This window comes from Ictalurus furcatus, chromosome 11 (genome assembly GCF_023375685.1).
Source record: "Ictalurus furcatus strain D&B chromosome 11, Billie_1.0, whole genome shotgun sequence".
Classification (NCBI taxonomy): domain Eukaryota; kingdom Metazoa; phylum Chordata; class Actinopteri; order Siluriformes; family Ictaluridae; genus Ictalurus; species Ictalurus furcatus.
In genome coordinates, this window is record NC_071265.1 from 1,301,180 (window position 1) to 1,319,912 (window position 18,733).

The following is an 18,733-nucleotide window of genomic DNA, read 5'->3' on the forward strand; positions in this document are numbered from 1 at the left end:
TACATGTTATGAATAAACAGTTAAATTAGGACTAAAGATCCAATCCAGCACCAGCAATAAATGCATTACGATTAATATTAATGAGATGGCTCACTTGAACACGCCCCGTCAATGGTCTACAGGGCGCCACGCTGGCCCCGCCCCTCTATAAATTCTCCACTGGCTCCACCCTCTTATCCATCACGACGCTGTTCGTTCAGGTTGTCAGACTGTCAGTCAGAACCTCTGCCTCTCTGATGAGATTAATGTATAAATAAGAAGCGTGGAGTGCACATATGACTTACTTATAACAAGAAAAAAAGCGGATTATGGCGGAAAATCCTCCGAGTGGAGTTTATTTATCGAGAACGGGATTGTATGATGCCCCGGTGAGAGGAGCCGTTGACAGGAGATGAGCTCGAGACTTGATGCGCTCGCGCTAAAAGAGTGTGACAGGAATCAGCTCAGCTAACGGCTAATAACAACTCTGTCTGTTCATGAGGAAACTTCAGCTGCCTGTGTCTCACTCTGGTGAGTAGGAGTGAGATTTGAGTTTTAAAATGTAAACTTTCCTCTTATTCTGTGTGTGTGTGTGTGTGTGTGTGTGTGTGTGTGTTCAAAAATATATTTTACTATATGTTATTACTTTTTTAGTGATTCAGTACAATTTGCCCACTAGTTCGTAATCATATTTATATCGTGAAATTCGATATACTAAAATGATTCGATTTTTCAATTTACATAGTTGTAATAATTTAGTTCGGTACACTAGAATGATTCGACTCTGCTAAAATGATTGAACTCTACTAAAATAATTTGACTCTACTAAAATTATTCGATTTATTAATTTGCTCGCTAGTTTGTAGTCGAATCGTTTAGTTCGGTACATTAAAATGATTCGACTCTACTAAAATGATTAAATTCCCTGATTTGCTCAGGAGTTCGTAGTCGAATAATTTAAGTTCGGTACACTAAAATGATTCGACTCTACCAAAATGATTCAACTCTACTAAAATGATTAGAGTATAATTTTCTCGCAAATTTGTAGTTTATTAATTTAGTTCGGTACACTACAATGATTCAACTCTATGAACTCGTGAGCAAATTAGAGGGTTGAATCATTTTAGTGGTCCAATCATTTAGTTTGATACACTACAATGATTCAACTCTACTAAAATGATTCAACTCTCTAATTTGCTCGCTAGTTCGTAGTCGAATTAGGGCAGGCGTATACAGTGGGATTTTTGCCTGTCATGCGAGCTCGCAAGCTATCCTGTCAGGAGAAGTCGTGTGGCCGCGGCTCATGTGAGAGATATTACGAGCAGAGCCGAGCCGCTCACGAGCAGTTTATGACCTTCCGAATATTTTTAGACATGTCGAAAAAAATCGGGCGCTGTCGGTTTGAATTCGCGTGGTGTGTGCGGTTGACCGAGCCGATTCATTCATCACCGACCGAGACATTAAACGTCATCACGCTGAACAGGAAAACTCATCTACTACAGCCTCGTTGTGGTTATACTCGCAAACGATTCCAACTCAAACTTTCCACCTTGTAGATTGATCAGTTTCTAGTATTTTCCAGTTGTAGTGTTTTATAAATAAAGATTGAAAGAATTGTCGGAAGTTTAGTGGTGGTGACACGTGACCGTGGTGTAGTTCGTTTATAGCCTAACGTTAGCTTTTTACTTCTGCCGATTGAATTTAGGCTTCAAAACCCCCTAAAAGTTGTGTTCATTTGTGAAGATTATCTTAATGAACAAAACATTTTTTCTGCAATAATCTAAAAGTCAGTGGAAAAAACCTATTGGATGTTTGACAAGGGAACCAGGGTGATGCAAACTTCCGGGTTTTCCGACAAAAAATACCTCATCCCTGCAGCGCTCTACTGATAAACGGTGGTGAAATTCAGGTGGTTGCCAGGTCGTAAAATCTTGCCGTGTTGTGAAATCATTGTTTCAAATAATCTGACTTGTAACGGGGGTGGGGGTGGGGCTCACGACCTCAAGAGTGTCAGTTCGGTACACTTTCTAATTTACTCATTACTTTGTAATAGAATGATTTTAACTTGTACACTAAAATGATTTGACTAATTTACTGACTAGTTCGTAGTCTAATCATTTAGTTCGGTATACTAAAATGATTCGACTCTTCAACTTACTCACTAAATCATAGTAAAATTATTTAATTCAGTACACTAAAATGGATAGACTCTACTAAAATGAATCGACTCTACTAAAATGATTCGACTCTTCAACTTACTAAATCATAGCAGAATTATTTATTTCAGAACACTAAAATGAATCGACTCTACTAAAATGATTCGACTCTTCAACTTACTAAATCATAGCAGAATTATTTATTTCGGTACAATAAAATGATTCAACTCACCTAATATGATCCGACTCTTCAACTTACTCACTAAATCATATTAGAAGTTTTTAATTCGGTACACTAAAGTGATTCAAATCTATTAAAATGATTCGACTCTCTAATTTACTTGACTCTTTAAGAGAATATAAATGCCAGAAGTACACTTTTTAAGTGATGTGTTTGTAATGTAATATCATTGGCGGTGTAACTCCAGTCATGATTCAGTTCGGTTCGATTCATGATACTGCGTACACAGTTGTAGTCGTTCACAATTCCACTCGATTCGATTCTCAGAAAATTTGAGCAGAATTTGATTGAAGAAAAACTGATGGCTGAAAAGACTTCTTTTTTTTATTGCTTTGTAAAATAAACAATGTGCATTTTTGTCTGACTTTTGTTTAATATTGTAAACAACATTTACATTTATTACAGGTTCACCACATCTTTAGAAATAAGCAGGTTTGGGAGGGTTACTTAAAAAAAGTTTTTTTGCATCCTGATTACGTAAGACTGACACGTTACATGTGTTCCGTTACTCCCCAAGCCTGGAAATAAATAAGTAAATGTATAAATTCTCCCAAAAACTGTGATTGAATAAACAAAGTGTCTGACCCAGGAACTGTGAAAACACATTGATTTATTTTAAAAACTCAATATTATGAAAAAAGAAAAAAAGAAAAAGATTTAAGTAACGAATGCAGTTGATATCCATGACTTTTGTGCTCTGGTTATCATTAATACAATGATCAGGCATGTAATGGTCTTTAAATGAAATATTAAAACACTTTCAATATGTGCATACTGTCTTTTGGTTACGGGTGTGTAGGATAAATATGCATGCTATATTTTTATACTATAAGCTGGTACTCATTGTTGAATTAAGGACCTGCTGGGTTTTTTTCTTTTGCAGTTTTGCATGGTTCATATATAATTGAGGTCAGTTAGGTCATGTGCTGAAATGTGCAGTGTATTAGATAAAGGTTTCATAAATGAATCAGTCACAGCGCAACAGTTGTACATACTGAACACTAGCTCACTCGTTCCTGCACAAGGACAATTACGTGCTGTAAACTGCTTAACCAGATTTACCCAGTTTACCCGAGGATACGGGCTGCAGAAACGAGATACGTGCATGCTTTTAGCATGTGCAGGTTTTCAGCAAAAAATCATGTGGAAGCATATTTTTCTGAAACACGGATCGTTGTTTCACCCTGTGCCCAATTTCAGCAAACCAGACGTCAATTAATTAATGAAATCTTTTGTTATAATTCTACAAACTGCCTTTGATCACAATTTACAGCAATGAGCAACTCTTTAAAAAGTCCAATTTTACAGAGTGTGTGTGTGTGTGTGTGTGTGTGTGAGATTACTCAGTAATCAGCCATATTGCTCAGGTCTGTTAGCTGTTTATGAGTTGATTATTCCAGGCGATGATGTTTCCTGGTGCGGTGTATGATCAGATTACGTCCTGGATGGCAGGATATCGCTGGATTTACCGCTTTCTTGTTGCTCGTTTGAGCTTTTTTAACTTTTCGCTGATGTGAAGACTGAGATGCGTTGAGTGTTACGGTGAGACACGTTGAGCATTACGGTGAGACGAGTAGGCGTTACGGTGAGACGTAAGAGACGTAGGTGAGAAGCGTTGAGCGTTACAGTGAGAGATGGTGAGACACGTCGAGGGTTACGGTGAGACGAGTAGGTGTTACGGTGAGACGTTTAGGCGTTACGGTGAGATGAGTAGGTGTTACAGTGAGACGAGCAGAGTGTTACGGTGAGACGTTTAGGCGTTACGGTGAGATGCATCGAGCGTTAGGGTGAGACGAGTAGGCGTTACGGTGAGACGAGTAGGTGTTACGGTGAGACATTTAGGCGTTACGGTGAGACGTTTAGGCGTTACGGTGAGATGAGTAGGCGTTACGGTGAGACGTTTAGGCATTACGGTGAGACGAGCAGAGTGTTACGGTGAGACGAGCAGTGTGTTACGGTGAGACGAGTAGGCGTTACGGTGAGACGTTTAGGCATTACGGTGAGACGAGCAGTGTGTTACGGTGAGACGAGCAGTGTGTTACGGTGAGACGAGTAGGTGTTATGGTGAGACGTTTAGGCATTACGGTGAAACAAGCAGAGTGTTACGGTGAGACGTTTAGGCATTACGGTGAGACGTTTAGGCATTACGGTGAGACGAGCAGAGTGTTACGGTGAGACGAGCAGAGTGTTACGGTGAGACGAGTAGGCGTTACGGTGAGACGTTTAGGCATTACGGTGAGATGAGCAGAGTGTTACGGTGAGACGAGTAGGCGTTACAGTGAGACGTTTAGGCATTACGGTGAGACGTTTAGGCATTACGGTGAGACGTTTAGGCATTACGGTGAGACGAGCAGAGTGTTACGGTGAGACAAGCAGAGTTACGGTGAGACGAGTAGGTGTTACGGTGAGACGTTTAGGCGTTACGGTGAGACGTTTAGGCGTTACGGTGAGACGAGTAGGCGTTACGGTGAGACGTTTAGGCGTTACGGTGAGACGTTTAGGCGTTACGGTGAGACGAGTAGGCGTTACGGTGAGACGAGTAGGCGTTACGGTGAGACGTTTAGGCGTTACGGTGAGACGAGTAGGCGTTACGGTGAGACGAGCAGAGTGTTACGGTGAGACGAGCAGAGTGTTACGGTGAGACGAGTAGGCGTTACGGTGAGACGAGTAGGCGTTACGGTGAGACACGCAGAGCGTTACACATAGAGCGTTATGGCGAGACGTGTCGCGCGAGATGTGTTTATCCGTCCTCGTACATGTGTAATGTGATCTTTGCGAGGCTCGGCCGTCTGATCCAGATCACTGTTTAGACTCCTCCACTGAGCAGAGTATTTTTAGGTCCGGTGCTCAGATGGCAGATGCTGGATCAGATTGTAGAACAGCTCTTCAACCGTCGCAGTCAGATGTACACCTCTGCATTCTGATTGGTCATTAGGTGTTGATTAGTTCTCTATAACAGCAGCTCTGACAGTGTTGCGGGTTTATATATATTAACACACATGTTCCGATACGTTATCGTTTCTATAGTAACAGCTCATTCACAGGGACGTGTACTTTAATCCATGGCGTGTTTGTTTGTGTGCAGTGCTGTAGCTGAACGTTTCAGAGTGAAAAGGAGAAGAATGGAGAAGATCTGCACCGAGCGCTCGTACCCGTCTCATCACCGGCTCTCGGTCCGGACCTCGGACGATGAACTGGACCGACTCGATAACGGCGCCGGCAGGTTGGACGTCACCCTGACGCTCACTGATTATTTTGCTTTCGTGTCGTTTTTTAATTTATCACCACATGCAGACATTTTATTTAAACAACCCAAATAATAAAACTAGCAAGATCTCACGGGTGTGAAGAAAGACGACGGAGCTGAAATAACAGTAAAGTTGTTTTCCTGCTCATCCAACACAACACGACTTCGAGTGTTTCTTAACAAAACATTGGGTTCTAGTTCTGTTTCCTTAACGTGAAAAAACAGCAACACTCCTTTTGATTGGCCGTTTGTTTAAACAGCTTATAGCTGAACTATTGACAAAGACAGGTTCTGATGATGAGGATTTTAAATTTTGTCACTGATAACACAAGTTTTTCTCAATTCTATGCAAATTAGGTATAACTCACAACTTTAGTTCCTACTTGCAAAAAGGTTTTAAGCTTGGTTTCATTTTATTCTGTAATATAGGACCGGTATTAGTTTGCTAACCCGATCCGAGAATGAAGCTAGCACGAAGGCAAGCAAGTATATAGCTACTACCGTTTCTTATCAGAACCCTGGACAGGCCACGCCCACAAGAGACAAGCGACACGAGCAACGTTAGACCTGCTAGCGTGTTCTACGTTAACTGCCGTCACTTTGTCTTCCATGTTCACGCCCAACTAGTGAGCTGATTGGTTGGGAGTTTTTTTTCATGTTTAACATGCCGTTTGTTTATCTATAAGTCTCAGGACGCACTCGATATGCGACGACGCCGTCTCTGACATGAACACGGTAATGTCCAGTCAGCTCCAGGAGTCTCGCAGGAGCTCGTTCACTGGGGCAGGGGCCATGGCCAGGTAACACACACACACCTCCACGACTTTTACTGGGGCTGTCAGATTCCTTTAACAAACACATTCAAATTTTCATATTCAACTGCATTTGAATATATGCATATTCAATGAATATTTAATAACTTTCCCGTCACTATACATGCTCATTACATAGGGCTGACAGCTCTACGATCTACACATCCCCATCCTCTAGTGCGGTGATTCCCAAACCTGGTCCTGAAGAATCTCAGCTCTGTTATCACTTTAATTATCTAATGTGTTAATAAATCACTTCATTAAAGGGACGTGTGTGAGATCAGATCCATCAGATAAACCTGGATTGGGAAAACACTACATAGAATGTACTGTTTTATAGAAAATATAACATACTGCGTGAAATGCACAACTTTCTCTTACACACACACACACGATATTTAATCGTGAATTAACAACGGAAGCGTTTTATTAAGGTCCACTCTGCGACTGGTTTCTTCCCGTTAAGCTCTGGAATCTGATTGGTCAGAGAAGACGGTGGGGGGAAGAATGTTTATAGCTGCCATGACGCAAGCGAGAACTCGTTTCGCAGACGTTCCACAAATGTAACCGTAAAAGGATATAAAAATGTACGACGCTTCGTTCTTTAATACATTGAAAATTGTAATCGTTGGCAAACCGTTGTGGTGTAAGAGGAATAAAACACTTCAGGACGTGCTGTTGAAGGAAAATAAAAAAATAATCCGCTTCATGGTGGTAAAAGTAACTCCGCTTCATCACACCACCCAGTCAGTAATCCTTGGACCTCGTGTGAGTGTGTGCATTTGACGCAGAAGAGGAAGCTACATACTGTACCGAGATGCGTGTCTGACCTGTGCTGCCGTCCCAGGCTGTCCCACTTCCTGTTTATGCTGAGGAACTGGGCGTCCCGCAGGCTGCAGCCCGAGGTCGAGCGGCCCGACTCCTTCATGGAGCGATTCCGGGGTCCCGAGCTCAAAGACCTCTCCAGCCGCGGCAGCAACGCCCGCTCCTCCCTAGGCCACCCTGAGCTGCCTCACAAGAGGAAGTAAGTCACGGTGTCGCCTCCGCATGCTCACATAATAAAGACCAGATCGATACAGTCTGGTGTGAAGTCACATGACCCGAGTGGAGAAGAATGGGGACTTGATTCATCACAATCACGCATAAACTTTATCATCATGATCCAGAGGAGCAGTATGTAGAGTTCCGCTTAGCCTTCGTAACAGGGATTATTAGATTAGATTATTAGTTAGATTTATAAACAGTAGCTTTATTAGAAATAACAACACTGAATGATTCTTTCCCCTGAAGTCGCTGGCCACTCGCACTTTACAATACGAACAACTCCAACAACACAGACGAGTAAGTATTTAACTGTATTTACAGAGAATTAACATCGTTTAGTTTAGAGGCGTTTTAGCAGTTTTTAGCGGTAGGCCTAGCTAGAAATGGATTAGTAACAGAGGTGTTTCTACTATTTTACAGCGTAAATGTGTAAAAGTAGTGACTTTTAAAATGTACTTTAATTACATTCCTGGGGCTGTATTCTCAAGCATTATTCAAAGCCTTAAATTTCGCCCCTAACAGGCTGCTTTACGTTAAAATGGGCACGTTAGATTGAAGATCTCAGTCCAAAAGTCATTCACCAAGAAGTTTAGTACAATTGGGTGCATTAGTCCTAAATTTAAAACTCCTCATGTTTCAGTCTATAACATTGTTTTAGTAAAAACTGGTAGGTTAGTCTTAAATTAAATCTAAGACTCTTAATTATTTTGACTAAAAATGAAACACAAAAATTTATGTAAAAATGGGTAAGTTAGTCCTAATATTACGATTTCAAAATTTAGTCTGTGCATTTAAAAAAATTTAATTGTTTATGTTCATTCTAATTTCAAAGCAAATACTGTTTCAGTTTAAAAACAATTCACTGAGCATTGTAATAAAAGTGGTTACTGCCGTATTAAAATTCCTAATTTTAGAAGTTCCAATTTTAAGACTTTAACTATTTTACACTTTGTAAGTTTTAGTTTTAAGTTCGTATTAAGACTCCTCATTTTTCAATCTAAACATAATTCACCAAGCATTTTAATAAAGCTGTTTATGTTAGTCCTAATTTTAGTTTTTCAGTCTAAAAATGATTCAGCAAGTATTTTAGTAAAAAAAAATAAAATAAATAAAAAAAATAGTAGATTAGTCTAGGTTTTAAGACTTGTAATTATTTTAGACTAAGAGAAAAAGATTAAAAACATTTTTAAAAAATTGAATACGTCAGTCTACAGTATATGCATGTTTAGTAAAAATTGGTAGTCTAAATTGGTAGTTCTTAAAAAAACCCTGTAATAAATAGTAGCGTTAGTCTTACGTTTAAGACTCCTAATTTTTCAGTTTAGGCATGTTTAGTAAAACTAGGTATGTTGGTGTTAATTTCAAGAACCTAATTTTTCAGTTTAAAAGCAATTCACCAAGCATTTTAATATCAATTGAGCACATTGGTCCTAATTTTAAGACACTAATTATCTTAGTCTAAAAATAAAACACTTTTTAAGACTCGAATACTAATTTTTCAGTAATTCACAAAGCAGTTCAGGACAAAAAGAAGCAACTGGTGCTGAAACAGCTAGATTAAAATCTGTAAGTTATATTACTGGTAAAACAATATTGTTTTTTTTTTGTCGGTACAGCTCCAGTGTATGTAGTAATGGACATGTTGAATGTTTGCGCTAGTCCCGCTCCCTATAGGTGAATAAATTAGTGCACCCTGGTAGAACAGTGCTTTAGGTCTTTAGTGGTCCCTAGCAGAAAACTCCTTAATCTTAAACTGAACAAATCCAAAAATGTCACCTTCAGCAAAAAAGAGGAAACAAAGAAAGATGAGAAAAAAGATGGGGAGAAGAAGGAAGAGAAAAAAGATGAAAAGAAAGACGATAAGAAGGATAAGAAAGATGATAAAAAGACAGAAGAGCCTCAGTAAGTATGCAGCAGGTACCAGGTAAATCTTTGGACACATCTACTCACCTGAAGGGGAATTTTTTTTTTTTTTTTACATCATGAACATGCATCCAAATACCCCCTCCAATATTATAGTGTATACACCCATTATTATAATTCTTTGTAGAATTTCTACAAAGTAGAAATAAAGTTTGAAATTCTACTTTGTAGAATAAAGTTTCTTCCTTTATGTTGTTTTTATTAGCTTTTTTACCTCTTTTCTCAATAAAACATTTTTAATGGCAGAAATACAAAAATGTGAATCAAATTGTAGGTGTACACTTACCTACTGCGGCCAGTCTATGGGTTTGGGGGTGCCAATACTTTGTGCCTCGCCACAGATTCACTACAGTCAGTAATTGTACTCTTTATCTCCATAGCGACCTGTATGGTAGGTGGAGCTGATAAACTAGACGAAGGGCTTAACGTGAAGGAGCACTTAGTTGGAATATTTGTTTTCCCCATGTCGTCCATTTTATGTAAATTTCCATTTAAGGAGAATCACTAATGTGAACCTCAACTGCTGGGCAACAAATCATATAATTGTCACTGAGTAACCGTGACTTTATATACATTTTGTCGCTTCCTATCGAAAGAAAGCGATTAGAGCAAAAGTAATGGCACCCCATAAAAGGAGGAGCAGTTAGTGTGTCTGTGGTAGCTAATGTGCTGCAATGGCTGAGCTGCAATTATTGGAAGATTTAACACATTTAAGCAAGCTTAGGAGGCATTCTTTCACCATTTAGTCGCCATTTTGACGTTTTCAGCTCTTTGTGAGCTTTTTGTGGGTGTGGCTAAATAGAAATTGTGCCGTGAACATGTTTGGTAATTTACGATTGATTGTGAATCATGAATCCTTTGCTTTCAGCTCTAATGAACGTAAACGAATAAACTGATAAAATGGTATTAGCTGCTGCACTCCTTGTAAGATCTTCATATTCTTTAGGAAGAACTTGTGGGTCATGGATCCAGCCACGGACACATACTATCGATGGCTGCTGATAATAGCAGTGCCGGTGTTTTACAACCTGATGATGCTCGTAACGAGGTCTGAACTTGAACACGGCTCGTTTTGTAATTAATTAAACGGTGGCGGTAGGAGTTCTTACGGTGTTCCTATTTCTATAGATCGTGTTTTAACGAGCTTCAGGACTCGTACACGACTGTGTGGGTGATACTGGACCTCTCATCAGATGTGATCTACTACCTGGACACATTTGTGAGATCAAGAACAGGTAAAGAGAAAATAAATCAGAGCCGTTAGATAGATCAAAAGTCAAATTTTCCAGAATGAAACTGAGTTATTATCCGTGACTTACAGGTTTCCTAGAACAAGGACTTCTGGTGAGAGACACCAAGAAGCTGATGGAGAACTACAGAAAAACGGCACAGTTTAAATACGATGTTTTCTCTATGCTCCCGACGGATATATTCATGATCAAGGTGGGATACAACAACCCCGAACTACGCTTCAACCGCCTGTTCAAAATGGCGCGTCTCTTTGAGTTCTTCGATCGGACTGAGACCAGAACTAACTATCCCAACATCTTCCGTATCAGCAATCTCGTACTTTACATCCTGATCATCATCCACTGGAATGCCTGCATTTTTTTCGCCATTTCCAAAACCATCGGCTTCGGGACGGACACGTGGGTGTATCCGAACATCAGCCATCCGGAATTTGGGCGCCTGGCGAGGAAATATATCTACTGCCTGTACTGGTCCACGCTCACGCTCACCACCATCGGAGAAACCCCACCTCCAGTCAGAGACATCGAATATTTGTTTGTGGTCACCGACTTCCTCATCGGAGTACTGATCTTCGCTACTATCGTCGGTAACGTGGGCGCGATGATCTCCAACATGAACGCGTCGCGCGCCGAGTTCCAGGCCAAGATCGACTCCATCAAGCAGTACATGCAGTTCCGAAAGGTCACCAAAGATCTAGAAGCGAGAGTCATCAAGTGGTTCGATTACCTCTGGACGGAGAAGAAAACCTGTGATGAGAAGGAGGTGCTGAAGAACCTTCCAGACAAGCTTAAAGCGGAGATCGCCATTAATGTCCATCTGGACACACTGAAGAAGGTGCGGATCTTCCAGGATTGTGAAGCCGGACTGCTTATCGAACTGGTCCTAAAACTTCAGCCTCAAGTCTTCAGCCCTGGAGATTACATCTGCAAGAAGGGCGATATCGGACGAGAGATGTACATCATCAAAGAAGGGAAGCTCGCCGTGGTGGCAGACGACGGCATCACGCAGTTCGTTGTGCTCAGCGATGGCGCGTACTTCGGAGAAATCAGCATCCTCGGGATCAAAGGCAGCAAAGCCGGGAACAGGAGAACCGCCAACATCCGCAGCGTGGGCTACTCCGACCTCTTCGCTCTCTCCAAAGACGACCTAATGGAGGCACTGACCGAGTACCCCGAAGCCAAAAAGGCACTGGAGGAGAAGGGGAGGGCTATCCTGAGGAAGGATAACCTCCTGGACGAGGTGGCGGCCAACGCCGGGGCCGACCCCAAAGATCTGGAGGAGAAGGTCTTACGATTAGAGAGCAACCTCGACATAATGACCACCAAGTTCGCCAGGCTGCTAGCGGAATACACGTCCTACCAGTGCAGGATCAAGCAGAGGATCACCAACATGGAGAACAAAGTGAAGAAGCTGAGGGAGGAAGATCTCTCTGAGGTGGTCGCCGATAAAAAGGAGGAGGAGAAGAAAACCAAATAGTCGACACATCCTGGAATATAGGCAGAAGTTTTGTTAATACATTTTGGTTATATGTAACTTTGTATATAAGACGAGTACAAGACCCAGACTGTAGATCTTTAAAGGTAAACTATGTTTCCCAAACTGTACAGCACTGTAGATCAGATTCGTCCTTTAATTTGTCCAAAGTGTGAACTTTATACAACTTTACCTGTTATCTTGTCGTAGTTACCTGTAAAGGCGTACTCCAGTGTTTTCCAGCCTCCGCTGCATCTCTTTACACGCTCTCACCTGACTGTTACAAAGCGCTGACACTGGAGACTCCTTCCATAAATGAATCCAGAAGCACTATGGTGTAAATATGATTCGTAACACGTAGCCTATAAGGTGGAAAAGTAACCGAATATAATGGAACTCCATTGTGAAGAAATAAATCGAGATTTAAACGATTATTTTTTTTCTGTCTTCAGACTTTTGAGTGCAGCAGTTCAGGAGAATGAGGTGAGGGAGTGATGAGAGAGGAGGAAAGAAAAGGAGAAAACAGGTGAGAGAGAGAACAAGAAAAAAAGAGAGGAAGGATATTTATTGGCATGAGGTTTTTTCTTGATTTTTTGTTTTAGTCAGAACTCAACACATGTAGAATCGGCCCTTTCGAAGATAGAACTACTTTTCAGAGGGAAAAACGTGTAGTTATGGGGCTCTGATGGCGTATGGATACCACTAAACCTTAACTGGAACTACTTTTGACTGTACTGCAAATTCCAGAATTTGGGAATATTTTCTCTCTTTCAGTCGTACGGAATTTTAAACATTTATTGACCGAGATCAACATCGACCCCTTATCCAACATTAAAGCACGAATTCACCATTTTATGTTAGTGAGTCTCAAATCTGTCCCTTCATTTATTGGTCATGACGCAGTTTTAAAAAATTCCAGAAGCCCGACAGACACGATTGTATAACTTTAAAGGGATAGTTCAGCCAAAAAATGAAAATTCTCACCCACCAAATCTGTGCATTTCTCTCTTCTGCGGCAAATTAAGGAAGATATTTTGAAGAATGTTTGTAACCAAACGGTTTTGGTGCCCATTGACTTCCATTGTATGGTCAAAAAAAAATCTCAAAATATCTTCTATGTTCCATGGAAGAAGGGAAAGTCGTACAGGTTTGGAACAATATGAGGGCGAATAAATGGCAGAATTTAAATTTTTCGTGAACTAGCCCTTATGTATATGCAAATTAACTTTTTTAAATAATAGAAATAATTTAAAAAAAAAAAAAAAAAAAAACAACTTAGTCCCTGCCTTTTATGTCATTGGTGTTGGTCCTTCCACACTCCAAGTTATAATTATTTTTAAAAAACATTCAATGGATTAATTTAGCGATGCTGGTGTGATTAGTGTTGTGAGCTTTGAGATGCAGTTGACGCCATCTTGGAAAATACCCTCCTAATGGAAATTGCTTATGACACTAGCGATATAAAATAACTCCAGTGATGTAAAGTAATGGCACCACATTAAAGACAAAGAATATCATTTAGTCATTCTTAGTCAAAATGTGCAAAAACTTTAACAGTTTGCTGATCAGGAAGTCAGGAAGAAATAATTTATGAAGGACTATTCCAAACGAGAGGTTTATACCACGCATTTTTCTAAACATGACGTCCTTGTAGTTCATCGATGAAACAACAGTTCTTATACCACTGATGAATGAAAAAGACACACTAAAGTGAAATGATTTTGAAATATCGCTATATGTGTATTAGTTTAGGTGATGCTGAAGGTTATTATCCTGACTAATCCAGTTCAGGTTCAGGTCACTTGCGCCATCACGGAGGTACAATATTAATACATCCCTGCCACCTAGTGGATAGGTTTTGAACTGCAGCAATAAACAAACAAAGAAATAAATAAATAAATACACTACTACTTTATTAGAACATCCGTAATTGTTAATGGCACAGATTCTACGAGGTGTTGGAGACACTCCTTGGACACGATTGCATCATATAATTGGTGTGATTCTTACGTTCTAACGGCACCCCAAAGGTGCTTAGATCTGGTGATTGGGGAGGTTACTGAAGGAACCCTGAGTCATGTTTGTGGAAGCAGTTTGAGATGACTCCGTGACATGCCGCATTATTATGCTGGAAGTTTCTGTACGTTGTGTACACTGTGAGTATAAAGGGATGAACGTGGTCACCAACAATACTCAGAGAGGCTCAAACTGATTTTGAACAATTGGTATGATGGTGCCCCAAGACAACATTCCCCACACCATTACATCCCCACCCCCAACCCAGGCCCCACCCTGAATGTTTCACACCAGGCATCGTCCATGGATTCAAGATGCTGATTCTGATCATAAGCACGTCTCAGAAAAAAAAAAAAAAATCAAGATCTTTTCAGTCATCTGTCCAGTTTGGGTGGCTATGGAAGGCCATTTCCACCACAAAGAATTAAAAAAAAAAAAAAAAAAAAAAAAAGAAAGAAAAATTTTAAAGGGGAATTGAGACTTTATCTCGCAATTCTGAGTTAGCATCACACGGATTTGACTTTATTACTCGCAATTATAAGTTTACACCTCACAATTAGGACATTTTCCCCTCGCAATTAAGGCATCCACTCGACACTGAACGAGTTACAAAAGTATGCACCGACAAGGCATCGATCATTCCCTATAAACAGGTGATATACAGCAAGAACAACACATCACTTAGTCAAGACAAGTAAAACCAGACGCTAGCGCGCGCTCATTAGCTGAGATTAATCACCTTTCAGGTACTGCGCTGAGTGAACGTTTAAATTGCAAGAGTGAAAGGAAAAAAAAAAGTCATAATTGCAAGATATAAAGTCGCAATTAACTTTTTATTACTATTTTTACTCTGTGGTGAAAACGAGCTTCCACAGGTGATTCAGTTCCCACTGTATCCTCAGATTCCTGATCTTGGCTGACAGGAGAGGAACCTGATGTGATCCACACAATTTCAGAAACTTCTCACACTGACAGAAAAACTTCTCGTAGTTAGCTATACCAGCTTTCTCAGCATTGGAGTATCTCTCCGTCGACACGTCACAAGGTAGTTTTTTTGCTTGTGGGCGTGGCCTGTCCATTATATGTCTGCGTCCAAAACCGCAATAACACACGTATATCAGCTACTATATAGACGGTAAGTACGCGGTTTGGGACGCAGCCCACGGATTCAATCAGTCGTCTATTAGCACGTACAGCATGACTGATAATTAACCACACTTGAAGCTTTCGTAAAATTAAAACTAAAAACACCCAAAACTGTATACGGTTCCATAACGAAGACCGACTGTACGTCGATACGTGAAATTCTGGAGGGAACATCGGACGGCGTGGCGTGGTGATGTGTGACGTTAATCGATCTATGTTCTATAACATGTAAAACGGGAACATGAAAGGAGTATTCTAAAAGCGACTCACGTAAACACCTTAATCAGAATACTGTCTTATTCAGAATAAGGTCAATAATTAGATTACTGTGTCCATGTAAACGTAGTCACTGCTGCTGAAAACGCAGTTCTGCCACGCCTGTACGTAGAAAATGAACAACCGCCTGTCGCTCTCCCGAAGCTGTCCCATTGGTCCATACACAAACCCGTCCATGTACAAGCGAGACGTGTGTAGTCGTCACGTTCTCGCTGAAATAAATGACAAGAACTGTGGACTCGTATTAACCATCTCTCACACAATTTTTCCAGTTTTTTTTAAATTTATTTAAGAATAACTTGAAACAATCCATTAAATGCTTTCATACTTAATATCAAGTTCTTTAACGTGAGCGCCGTCAGCAGTGGAACAAACCACAAACACCTTTTTCATAGCTTTTTTTGGAGGAAGATGGAGGGAAAAAAAAAAAAAACTAAAAATGACAGCAAAGAACACTTTTTTTTGTAAATTATTATTATTTCTGGGTCCGGGGCTTCACTAAAGTGGATCTCCAGCTCTAACCTGATAGGTATCCTGCTGTAACCTGATGTTTGGCACGTCAGGACGATGAGACAGTTTGTGCCAAAACCTGTTAAATCATTCGTATCGTTAACGTACAGACAGACCGAAGCTACTAAGAATGATGCGAGAGGTTGGAATTTCATTATCTTGTTAGTTTAAAAAGTCTGAAAAAGAGATCCTGACATTAAAATGAAAAATATTTTGCTTTCTCTTCTGTTACGTGTCCATCACACCGAAGCAAGACCCCAGACTCTGCAGCTAAATACAGAACACTGGTCATAAGCAAGCAGCACATCCTCGCCGACGTGCTGTTCCTCAATAAATACCTGCTGAGAAGGTTCTGGAAACCGGAACTCGCTTTGTACCTCTATTTTAAAAAAAAGAAGAAGAAGAAAAAAAAACCCATAGCTGGCACACGGGACTGACCTGGGAAGACCTACGAACTGTGACGAGTGGCCGAGATGACACAAAAAACGCGGACAGACATTCTGAATATTAATTAAGTGCACTTTCACAGTTCAACCATATAGTTACAACGATAACCACCGATTATCAGTCCTCCTTCTCTTCCTCCTCCTCACCTTTGTTCGGTTTCAGATTTCTTTAGGGTTTTACGTATGCAATGATGAGTCCTGAAGGTCTTTAACCTTGAACAAGTGCGCTGGACAAATGAAATCCCTTAAAATAAATAGTGCTATATCTCAGTGCATACAAAAAACAAAAACAAAGGGAAAATTAACACTTACATGAGAGGAGCAGAGAGAGAGAGAGAGAGAGAGAGAGAGAGAGAGAGAGAGACGCACAATAGTCCAGTGTGGTTTTATCTACTTTAGTTAGGCACAGGCACTCGGTCACCACAACTTCCCCGTTTTAGCCCATTTCACATCCTTACACTGAAAACTTGATATTGTTGGTGTTGTCGATTTCACCTTTTACGAACAGGTGAAAAAAGTTCCGCTTGTTTGTTTGTTGTTTTTTCTTTTCTGCCGCTGTTTTCCTCCTCGCACCTCAGAGCATGCCGAAGCCTTTGGCATAAGTGATGGCTTTGAGGAGTCTCTCTCTAAGTTTCTCCTTGGTGGAGTATTCAGGCAGGAGCAGCACGTTAAAGCAGGTGTGAGACGTCGGTAACCTGAGGGATTTTACAAAAACACACCAACAAACAAAGAATATCGGTGAAACACTTTCATCCAAGCATCACATTTTCCTCAAGGCCTTTTCTCAAAGCAGTAAAAACTAAAACAACAACAAAAAAATCTGTGGTAATAATAATAATAATAATAATAATAATAATAATGAGGAAGAAGAAACAAAAGAACCAATAAGATGTCCATCAAACCACATACTGACCAATCAGAGAGCACTCACACTCAAAGTAGAGACAGCGTGACAAAAATGGAGTGAACACTAGAGGTGGAGCGATAGTGGATGTTACCGATACCGGACCTGCCGATAACCGATTAATCACCCCATGTGTTTTCATTCAGTATCTATTTTGAAAACTAACACTCAAAGTAAAATGTTGCTGAACTTTATTACAAAATTAAAGAGTACTGGCTGTACCATGAAAGTGTACTATACTTTTTAAAAAGAAATAAATATTCATTCATATTAACTATTAATAAATATTAAAGTAAATAAAAGATAAACATCCAACCTGAACCAAAAAGTAATGCTCCGAATAACAAATATACAACCAGAAGTCCAAAATGAATATAAATAAATAAATACACTTCAAATTAGTTTTTAGTTTCTATTTCGCCTCTAGAGGCCGCTCTCGTACTGTACGCAACCAGGAAAAACTAGTTCAAGAAATCGGTTATCGCTGCCGATTAATTGGCAAAACGCATCAATTGGTCGACATAAAATGCTTCCACTTTTTTTATAATGGTTAATGTTTTGCAGAAAAAAAAAGAGGTGAAGCACTGTCCATCATTCCCATCAGTAATGACCACAATGCTTAGTTTCTTAGAATCTCATTACCCTGCTCACACCACTCACTTTCCTCCTCCTCCTTTTGCTGAAAACCACCATTTCTCAGAGAACACGTACAAATCGAGTAGAGTAGAGTAACGCTGTGCTAGGTGCTATCTTTACCTGTCCGAGTCTGGCCCGTTTTTGGCGATGATCATCTTCAGTTTGCCCAGGCCTCCCACTGGCGCTCTGTCTGTGCCTGTGGTGAACTGCAGAAATAGCCTTTTCTGCTCTTGTTCGAACGAGTGCACCGTCTCCCAGAAGTACCTGCGGTCAATTACAACCACGTCGACATTAATACCATCAGCGTATAACCGAGAGACGTCCATCAGCCTTTTATAGTAAAAGGTATCAGTTAGAGGTACAAGAAATATTTCAATCACCACCACAACTGGTGCGTTATATCACAAACTCAGCAGTTCTACAGTTTAACTCTGTGGCATTCAGTCATACTGAACAGGCCACCATACATCCTGGGGGCGGAGCTTCATGAACAAGGGTGGGAATGTGGGGAGGGCTCAAGAAGTTAAAAATAAAGCATTTAGCGTCAAATCCACCTACTTAACTGCTGAGCGACTCAATCTTACTTGGTGCACCTTTAAGTTCAATAGCATTGTAAATAATCACATGGGGAAAGTTCCTCGCATTCAGAGTCGGGTTACGCAGCTGCTTTAAG

The 18,733-nt window shown here is 40.4% G+C and overlaps 2 protein-coding genes across 20 annotated transcripts in view; one reads left to right on the forward strand and one right to left on the reverse strand.

Moving 5' to 3' along the window:
* Window positions 1-18,733, forward strand: part of cnga3a (cyclic nucleotide gated channel subunit alpha 3a) — a 19,787-nt gene continuing 1,054 nt past the window's right edge. The window contains exons 1-11 of one of the 10 annotated variants that reach the window (XR_008387075.1): window positions 1-510; window positions 5,462-5,599; window positions 6,310-6,423; window positions 7,283-7,459; window positions 7,726-7,776; window positions 9,262-9,381; window positions 10,349-10,450; window positions 10,531-10,637; window positions 10,724-12,233; window positions 12,337-12,463; window positions 12,579-12,652. Coding sequence is in view for 8 of the 10 variants with exons in the window: in XM_053636141.1 (XP_053492116.1) it covers window positions 5,499-5,599; window positions 6,310-6,423; window positions 7,283-7,459; window positions 7,726-7,776; window positions 9,262-9,381; window positions 10,349-10,450; window positions 10,531-10,637; window positions 10,724-12,129 (2,178 nt within the window). In the remaining 2 variants the exon portion in view is untranslated. Of the gene's footprint in view, window positions 511-5,461; window positions 5,600-6,083; window positions 6,424-6,574; window positions 7,460-7,725; window positions 7,777-9,261; window positions 9,382-10,348; window positions 10,451-10,530; window positions 10,638-10,723; window positions 12,258-12,336; window positions 12,464-12,578; window positions 12,653-18,733 lie in introns of those variants that run through there. The other 9 variants (XR_008387076.1, XM_053636141.1, XM_053636143.1 and 6 more) reach the window with 9 other exon arrangements.
* ube3a (ubiquitin protein ligase E3A) overlaps window positions 12,836-18,733 on the reverse strand; it is a 15,370-nt gene continuing 9,472 nt past the window's right edge. For all 10 annotated transcript variants that reach the window (XM_053636139.1, XM_053636135.1, XM_053636131.1 and 7 more), the window contains 2 exons: window positions 18,181-18,324; window positions 12,836-17,215 (listed from right to left, as the gene is read on the reverse strand). In XM_053636139.1, coding sequence (XP_053492114.1) covers window positions 17,095-17,215; window positions 18,181-18,324 — 265 coding nt within the window. In that variant the 3' untranslated portion in view covers window positions 12,836-17,094. The remainder of the gene's footprint in view (window positions 17,216-18,180; window positions 18,325-18,733) is intronic.